Consider the following 8,731-nt stretch of genomic DNA (forward strand, 5'->3'; position numbering starts at 1 on the left):
GTTATGTAACATTGAAGGTAAAACATGTCAAATTATTATGTTATGATATCACAATGTCATCTATTATGACACGACAACATGTCACATTTATATTATGCGATATAAAATTATAAAAAATATTTTAACAAATAACAATTAATCAACCATTAATCTATTTAATTTAAAATAAAATTATGAAAAATTAATTTAAGATAATAGAAGAGTAAGAACTTTTTTTAAATTTCTTTTTAATAGTTAAGACATGTTTTTTGATATTATTTAAAAAAAAAACAAAGACAAATAACACTTATAAGTAACCAAAATAGTTTTCATTGGTGCTTGTGTAATTTTATAACTATTGATTAGCATGGGAAATCATTCAATTCAAGCAAAATTTTATAAAGAAAATAAAATTAAAAACACCAATAATTATATACTTAGTTGTAATTAAAGATGTTTATGGGTCAAACTTATCGAATTTTTTTTTTCAAATCAAACTTAAACCTAGCTCCACTCGTGCATTTAAATATTATTTTATTATTAAAATAATACAATATTATTTATATTTTTTGAAATAAAAACAAAAATATATTATTTATTAATAAAAATAATTTAATTGAATTGGGCTGAACCAAACTGAACTTAAACTGAAACCCGATGCGGGCCTGGTCCGTGGACTTAAACGGGTCCCTTCATAGCTCTATCCACCCAATTTATTCTGCAGTTGAAAAAAAGCTGGCTCAGAGTTTGCCACGCAAGTAAATTATTTACGTGGCGAAATCACGATAATTTCCAGAACCACTTGTCCACGTGGGAAAGGCGTGGCACAAAATTTTGGTGATATTGGCGACCACGGGGGTACATCTCACAGATGCATCACCGCTCCAGTCCAAAGCAGCAACGAAGGTGAAATTAAAGTGAAAATGAAAATGGCGGGCTAAAACCAATTTCTGTTTTTCATTCAAATCAAAGCGCTCTCTCTCTCTCTCTCTCTGTGTCTCTCTCTCACACACACACACTCTCTCGCAAATGGAGAGCGAAACAGAGCAGTCTCCGAGGACGAAAATGGAGTCCCTGAGAACGATCTGCGAGAGGGAGGTTCCGATCCAACAACAGAAGATAGATTCTTTCACGGCGTCGTTCCCTACTTCTCTTCATTCCATCAGGGCCCTGGCGCAGGATACTGCCCAAAATCAAGGTCCGTAACCAAACTTCTTTCAATTTTAGGCTCTCTCACTTGAGTGCAATTAGGGTTTTGGAAAGAACTAGGGTTTATGTAGTAAATTCGGGGGATTTTTCTTTGTTATGTTACAGCTAAACTCGCGAAAATGAAAGCTAATTTGAGAGAATCCGAGGATGAGCTTGTCAAAGTTTTAGCAGGTATTGCTCCGTTAATTTCAACATCTTTTGGTTTTTTTTTTGTTTGAATTTATATCAATTTGTTATGAATTGGAAAGCAGTAGTTATAGAAGTTTTTAATTGGTTTATAAATGATTTTTTTTTTTTAAATATGTTGCTGGTATAGTGAAGACCCGTAAAGAGGCAAAGCAGATGGCAACGAGGGACTCAATATCTGCTTTGAAAGCTAGAGTAGAAAAACTTAAAAGAACTGTCCAAGTTCAAAGGGCTGGGAGGGATGAGTATGCAGCAATCATATCTCAACAATCTCTAGGTAATTATCTATCCTTGCACGATTGGGATGGTTTTTTCTGGTTTATGTACTGCAGTTTTGCACTTCACTGTGTAAAATTTTGAATTATAGAGCTTTTTTCATGCACATTGTTGCTATTGTTCCTTTGCTGGTTATGTGGGACTAGAGCCTTGATAATATTATTGGGGAGAGTTCATATCTGATGAATGATGTATATTATACATTGTGATTAAGCCAGTGATGTATAAGCTGCTGTGAATTTTTGCTATGCAAATCATACTTTAAGTCTCAATTCCTTGATAGACTTTCTTCCTTTTTTACAGAAATTAGTTCTTGCATGGTTGTACCGTCTTTGTTTATTTGGCTATGATTTTTTATGCAAACTAGTGGGTAGTTTGAATCTGTAGTACCTGAGCTTTTGATTTTAGCAATTGATTCAAAAGTATATGATTGGCAAGGAATTGTTATGGTATCAGGAGGTTTGCTTATGCTGTTATTTTGGATTACCATGCTTTTTAAATGTCCAATTACCCTGCTTTAAGCAAAGGAGTAACAAGAAAACTTCTTGCTCGTACTCTAATTTACTGTAATACATGTTTTTTTTTTTCCTGTTTTCTGCTATTTCCAAAACAATATATGGGTTGTTATTTCCTGCTTTCCTTTTAATTATTATTTTTTTAATTTTGTCAATTAGTTTCACAAACTCCATATTGCAAGGGGTCTCCTAATTTACTGCTTATGCTGTGCTCCCTTTCATTTTCTCTGTTTGGTGTTATCGACAGCTTTGGCAACAACTGAAGAGGAGGCAAAGCATGATATTGAAGAAAATGGAGAAATTCAAGAAGCAATTTCATGGTACAACTGGGTTCTGGGTTTTCAGATTGAAGGTGGTCACGGTAAGTGAGATAGTTTAATTGCACGAGATTTAGAATCCCCTTTGTTGCCCCAGTTATTATTTTCTTACTGGCTCTTTTGTTTTCTAGGGGTGAAATTCACATTCAATGATATTAACATAAAAAATCCAAAGCAAGAATATTCTTTTACCATTCGTCATGCAAATGATACCTACTCCTGTAAGTAATGTCCTTATGTATTAGCTATATACTAAACTGGTATATTCTAACATGTTTCTTTAACTTCTTCCTTATGATCTTAAGTGTTGGATTGCGACATACAATTGGATGGCATCAAAGAGTTGATTAATGAGTTGAACAGAACAAATGGCTTATTCAAGTTTGTTAGGATCATGAGAGAGAAGTTTCAAGAAGCAGTAGCACTTGGTATGATTTCATTGTTTCTTTTTACCATGCATACTAGATGCTTAAATTTGACACCCCTCAATTTTGAGGACATGGTTCCTCTTTGTTGAGGCCTTTTCTGTTATTGCTAGTTATTTAACAGAAAAAAACCACAATTTTTCCCATCTGAGATCTGTTCTTAATAAATTTCTTCCATCATTTATACCTTATTAGGATTGCAGCTCCAATACAGAAGTTTGCATCAAGACTCTTCTACAATCTCTATGTCTGGTCCAGCTTTATCAGTTTCAACTGATATAAGTGAATCTTCTGCCAAGAAGAATGAGCATCACATCCCACTTCGAGAAGTAAATAGGCAATTCAAGAAAGTCAACCACGGAAGTAAATCTCCAGCCAAGATAAATGAAAATCAAATTCATGATGGAGAAGTTAATAGACATCCCATTAAAGTAGCCAAATCTGATATTTTATCACCAGTTGTTCGTCGGTCCCCTCGGCTTAAGGTATTATCACCTAAGTGGCATGTTGCCTACCCGTGTTCAACTTTATACAGAAAGTAGCACAATTTTCATATCTGTTTCGCACCAGATTAGGACTAGAAGAACTTTAGTGTTGTTTTCTTTGAATAATTCTACCCATGTCATGTTTATATTTTTATTTCTTACACATTAAGTTTGGAGGCAGGGGGATAGTAGCCAAAAAGAAAGGATATGGGTAGCCAGTTTGTGGAGCCTGTTTTCCTACTTGCAAGCCAAACTGGCAATAGGTTAAACTCCAGTGCAGTGCTGCCAAAAGAGCAAATTTGTTTCCTTAACACCCTGGATGTTTAAAATTTTCAAGGTATGACAAATGTTTGAGGGAAATTGTAGTATGGATGGGATGGAGTTTGAGGTATAGAGTATGAGCTGTCAAGCTTGGGCTGGTTTCCTAGCCTTACAAATAATCTACTAGCTTACCTACAGGAATGTCATAAGTTATGTAGATTAAGGTACTTGTGTTATATCCTTTGTGATCTTGGGTCAAGGCATTCGTGCGCATGATGAACTTGTATGGTTTGTGTTATCAGTTTTTCCACATGTAAACTGCATGATTAACACCAAAGAATATTTTCTAATTCAAGATATTGGAATATATGGCAGGCTAAAAAATGAAGTTGAAGGGGAGGTTGCTTAATATGCTACCATTCTTCACTGATCTTAACTTATGGGACAAATGTGCATATATTTCATCGAACTTGGACGGGACAGATTGAAGTGCTTCAGCAAACCAAGTTGTGCCACTAACCTGATATCTCCTGCATCCTAGGCGTCGATTATATACTTCATTATCTAAATGAAGCAACATCAGCTGACAAGTTGGGCCAATGGTCGAAAAGCTTTATCACTGGTAAATGTTAGTATTTTCCATTGTATCTTTTGGATGAATGTATCACCATTTTTATCACTCTAATCATCTGTATGATTCGCAATATCATCGAGTTAGACTTTAGGGTTCTAATTTTCTTTGCAGTAGAGGAAATTGAAAGGTGTGTATATCAGGGTTTGCCCATTTTGTTATTTGCTTTCTTCCTGTACTTTTAAGAATTTATGATGCTGTGGTTTTAAGTTCGTAGGATGTCATTGGGGTGGTGCAAATATTTGAGCTCTCTTGTATTCCTTACTAGTTTTTGTGAATTTATTTAATGAATTTTACTTTTTTTTTAAAAAAATTCATTTCATGTATAATTGCAATAAAAAAGTTTTATTAATACATTTAATTTCAAATAATAATCTAGTTTTGTATTCATAAAAACGTAATTGAGTATAAAAATATTTGTAATATTTGTTGCTTTGGTTTAATAGAATAATATTAAAAAAATTATTAAAGTACCAAAATATCATTGCTTTGCTTTGGTTTATTTGTGAAAGTAGGATTTTTAACATAAATAATATAATTAGTAAGGATTTTTAACATTTCAATAGTGTCATCTGATGCCATTTCATCCTGTGTCCGTTTGTCCTTGAGCACATGGTAGTACGAATCATAGAAGAGTACATAAAGGAGCCAATGAATAAGGCAGTGCTTACTCGAATATTATATTGAATTTTTTAGATAAATATCCAAAGCAAAGCACAAAATTTCAATAAACAAAAAATTTCAAAAGCAAGAACATTCTTTTCCCATAGCAGAAAGCAATGTAAAAGTTGTCACATTTTATTAATACTAGTATTTAAGTAGATATGAACTGAAATAATACAACCTAAAATTCATATTGGGCAAATTAGGGGTTGATTCAAAATTAGCCCCCACCCTTTTATTAAGTACCCAACTAATCCTGTAAAATTGTCTTCTGCATTTACAAGTGCAGTGCTTAATTATGTACAAAGCTTCCTAATCTAAGTTTTTACCATGTTTTCCAGAGACAAAATTACTTTGGCTAAACATGGGAGAAGAAAATAATAATAATAATCTAATTAACTCGGTGTTTGATGCTGCAACCGCCTGTGGATCAGAGCTCGGGTCTGCCTCCACAGCCTTTGAGCCTCGGATTCATCACTGGCTAAGGCTGAGCAGCTGCTCTCGTTACAGTCTGCAAAGTATTTCCCACTTATCCCTTCTGCTTGTGGGCTCAATGCTACATAGCAGCTGGTGGATGCACCCTGCATTTCATTCCCAACTCTAATAAGCTTGCAAAACCCAATATCAAAGCCCTTTTGCTGTCTCTCATACTCTGAGAGTCATGAATCTTTTGGATGATGAAACAGACAGGAAGATAGAGACAAAGACAAACCTGAGAGGTAGACTTGAGCAATTTGGATGCAATAAAGAAAAGAGAATCTGCATATAGAGCAATTTGGGCAGCTGTTAAATTAGATTTTGATTAAAAAAGAAAAGAAAAGAAGAAGCAATCATGAAAAAAATTTGTTTACTGAAAAGGGAGATTCTTGCCTGTAATAAACCCCTTGTGTGCTCTGATAATCCCAGTTTTTACAATGCCAGGATGCACTGCATTGATAGTTACTTTTGCATTTTTTGCCTGCAAATTTTTTCCCATATCACTCTTCAGTTTAAAACATTTTAATGGCTGTTTACAAATTAAAGCAAAAATAAAAGTTTGGTGTTAGTTTCAATTTTTTTCACATAACACTTCGCGATTTCTTGTTTTTTAATTCATACTATATAGATATCTTCTTTTTTTTTTTTCAATTAACATATTGCGAATAATTTCGATCTCTATGAAATGCTATGCATGAAAAGTTTAAACAATGAGAGATGTAAGTAGAGTTTACCCCTTTTTATTTTTTTTTTGTGAAATATTGATGATCATGAGGGAAAACTTTTACAAGATAATGGAATTGAACTTGTCATCACCTTTAGCTGCCTGGTTATTTCTTTGGCATGCAAAATGTTTGCTAGTTTGGATTGAGCATAAGCACGGGTGCCATTATACCTGCATGAACATGAAATATTATATAGTAAGTGCATTGTTCTAAGTCATTGCAACCTGCATTATATATATTTAGAGCAAGGAATAAACATTTATTATCTGCCATTAAATCTCTGAGACATTTTCATTTGTTTGGGAGAAATGGTGGTAGTGAAATTTTTACTTCTTGGGGTTGAGCATTTGGCTGAAGCAGAAACAGTCTCTTTTCACCCAGCTGTGAATCACAGAAGACAGGTTTATGATTCTTCCTTGGATGCCTGTCTGCTCTGCTGTTTCTATCATCTTTTCTAGCAACAGTTCTGTCAATAAATAATGCCCTGCCAAAAAGACAAAAACAAAAGAAAAAAAATGATTGAATGAATCTCTTTTTCCTCAAACATCTAACTCCTATAAACATTGAATACCCAAAATTTGCTGAACAATGTAATTTGATTCTAACAACATTTACATATTTTCCCAAGATTCTAATTGGGATTGGCTCTTGTTTCATGCATGTATCGGATATTGCATGGAAAGTGCTTATTCTTATGAATAACTGTGTGTTCATAATCACAGAAACTATCAGAAAGAGAGAGAGAGAGCCCATAAAACTAGACATAAGGACCAAATCAGATCAATTTGGGGCCTCGAATTTTGTCTTTCAATTCAGATACAAACAAAAAAAAAATCAAGAAAAATGTGGTGCACATAGTCAAGATTACCCAAGTAATTTGTTGCAAATGTCATCTCAATCTTGTCCTCAGAGAACTCCAAATTCTGAGAGAAAATCCCAGCATTGTTTCTGCAAAATGATCATAAAAATTTTTCAGCATTTTATCTTCGTCCCACTGCTACTCTTTTCATGTGAGAAAAAAGGCAAAAAGAAAACGTAGCAGAACAAAAAAAAGGTAGGAATGGAATATTTTGTACCCACATGAGGATGTTGAGGGGTTGTCCAAGAGCCAGGAACTCAGCACAGAATCTCTTCACAGAAGCCAAAGAGCTGAGATCAATCTCAGACAATATAATCTCAGCATTCGGGTTCTCCTTCAGGATCCCCTCCTTCAGTTCGACTGCCTTCTTTAGATCTCTTGCTGGTATCACAACTCTCACTCCTCTCCTCGCCAGCACTCTCGCTGTCTCAGCTCCAATGCCCGACGTTGCCCCTTCAACACATCCACCAACATATGAGTATTGTGATGCATAGAAAAGACTAAACTAAATTAAATGATAAAGATTGGATTAAATTAAAACCCAAGGTGGAAAACTTTATGTTAAAAAAAGATCTGATCTGAACCAGTGAAAGATCTTTACTAATAAACTATCTGGTAGAAGAGACAAAGCCATATCTTTGTACAAACAAAAAGAACCACAAGCAGAAAACAACAAAGACAAAAATAAAATATGTGGTTCAGAGTGTTTTCCTGAAGGGCTTGAAATGAACATAAAATCATACTCCATAGAATATGCTCAGTGCTCACGTACTACAGCTATGAATACAATGGAAATTTCAGCCTGGATCGAATTCTCAGGCAAATACATGACAATATTCTTTCAGAATCCGTGAAAGAAAATGGGAAAAAAAAGGGAACCGAAGAGAGCGGATGATCGGAAAAATCAATGAGAAAGCAAAGAGGGATTACTGTTCAAACAGGTAGAAAAGACATAACCCTACCAAAGGTGAGAATCTCCTGAGAAGAAGCAGTATTCATAGGAAAACTTGCTGAAAAGAAGAAAAAAAGGCAGACGTAGACTTGGTGTGAATCCGTATTATACACAAACAAAGCCTGTTTTCCATGCATGCAAGAATCAGAGAAGAAAAAGTGATTAAGAAAGATGAAATGTTTCCATCAGAAAGTTTTTGTTCCTCCACACATATGAGAGATGAATTTAAATTTTGTAGACTAATTACCAGTGATTATAGCAGTTAGATGGTGAGGGTCGACCCAGCAAGAACAATTGTCTGCAACTTGTTCAGCTGTTGATTTCGAGCCATAGCCACTCGGGCCTGCAATGCCTGCCAAGTATCTTAGCGTTTCCTTCATCAGGGTGCAGCAGCTTAAGCTTAGAATCTCAAAGCAGCAAGGCAGGAGTATGGCTAGAAGCAAGAAATATATAGTACACATAGTTTGTACACCGCATAAAGAAGCTTCGGAATTTTCTTTCTAGTCCACGGACCACATTAATCTCGTGGTCTCAACCAATTAAACCAAGCTGGGTTGTCAAAGTTTGTTACTTTCTGCTGAATTTTACTGTCATTTTTTCCATTGGAATGATTGGTTTGTTGAACTTGAGGCTCGAGACCACCTAGGACTGGGTGGTCCATTGACTAGCTGATCTTTTCCAGAACCGAAGACATCTTTAAAGTGCTGTGATTTGTGAGAATCCACCATTATCTCTTATGTCTTTCGTATTCATGATTATTTGTCTCTCTGC

The 8,731-nt window shown here is 34.9% G+C and overlaps 2 protein-coding genes across 2 annotated transcripts; one reads left to right on the top strand and one right to left on the bottom strand.

The window, feature by feature from the left end:
* The first annotated feature begins 839 nt into the window (after positions 1-839).
* LOC110422624 (kinetochore protein) lies at positions 840-4,421 on the top strand. The gene is made up of 8 exons (XM_021436618.1): positions 840-1,177; positions 1,294-1,359; positions 1,505-1,651; positions 2,413-2,526; positions 2,614-2,703; positions 2,788-2,910; positions 3,103-3,392; positions 4,029-4,421. The coding sequence occupies exons 1-8, from the start codon at positions 1,009-1,011 to the stop codon at positions 4,038-4,040; spliced, it is 1,011 nt and encodes a 336-aa protein (XP_021292293.1). The 5' UTR covers positions 840-1,008; the 3' UTR covers positions 4,041-4,421.
* Positions 4,422-5,051: 630 nt separating this feature from the next.
* LOC110422545 (NAD(P)-binding Rossmann-fold superfamily protein) lies at positions 5,052-8,421 on the bottom strand. Its single transcript, XM_021436501.2, has 8 exons — positions 8,208-8,421; positions 7,230-7,461; positions 7,018-7,097; positions 6,480-6,633; positions 6,241-6,319; positions 5,818-5,905; positions 5,660-5,706; positions 5,052-5,528 (listed from the first exon to the last, which is right to left on the bottom strand). The coding sequence occupies exons 1-8, from the start codon at positions 8,419-8,421 to the stop codon at positions 5,343-5,345; spliced, it is 1,080 nt and encodes a 359-aa protein (XP_021292176.2). The 3' UTR covers positions 5,052-5,342.
* Between the last annotated feature and the right edge of the window lie 310 nt (positions 8,422-8,731).

This window comes from Theobroma umbraticum, unplaced genomic scaffold (assembly GCF_002168275.2).
Source record: "Theobroma umbraticum cultivar Fairchild unplaced genomic scaffold, ASM216827v3 scaffold_146.0, whole genome shotgun sequence".
NCBI lineage: Eukaryota > Viridiplantae > Streptophyta > Magnoliopsida > Malvales > Malvaceae > Theobroma > Theobroma umbraticum.

What these genes read in the sequence shown, in the direction of transcription:
- LOC110422624 (XM_021436618.1), top strand. Translation starts at nt 1,009, where the DNA reads ATGGAGAGCGAAACAGAGCAGTCTCCGAGGACGAAAATGGAGTCCCTG. An exon ending in TCAGATTGAAGGTGGTCACG is followed by an intron (nt 2,527 to 2,613) that starts GTAAGTGAGATA and finishes TTTGTTTTCTAG; the next exon opens with GGGTGAAATTCACATTCAAT. An exon ending in TCAAGAAGCAGTAGCACTTG is followed by an intron (nt 2,911 to 3,102) that starts GTATGATTTCAT and finishes ATACCTTATTAG; the next exon opens with GATTGCAGCTCCAATACAGA.
- LOC110422545 (XM_021436501.2), bottom strand. Translation starts at nt 8,421, where the DNA reads ATGTGTACTATATATTTCTTGCTTCTAGCCATACTCCTGCCTTGCTGC. An exon ending in CAAATGCTCAACCCCAAGAA is followed by an intron (nt 6,320 to 6,479) that starts GTAAAAATTTCA and finishes ATGTTCATGCAG; the next exon opens with GTATAATGGCACCCGTGCTT. An exon ending in TGCTCAAGTCTACCTCTCAG is followed by an intron (nt 5,529 to 5,659) that starts GTTTGTCTTTGT and finishes AATGAAATGCAG; the next exon opens with GGTGCATCCACCAGCTGCTA.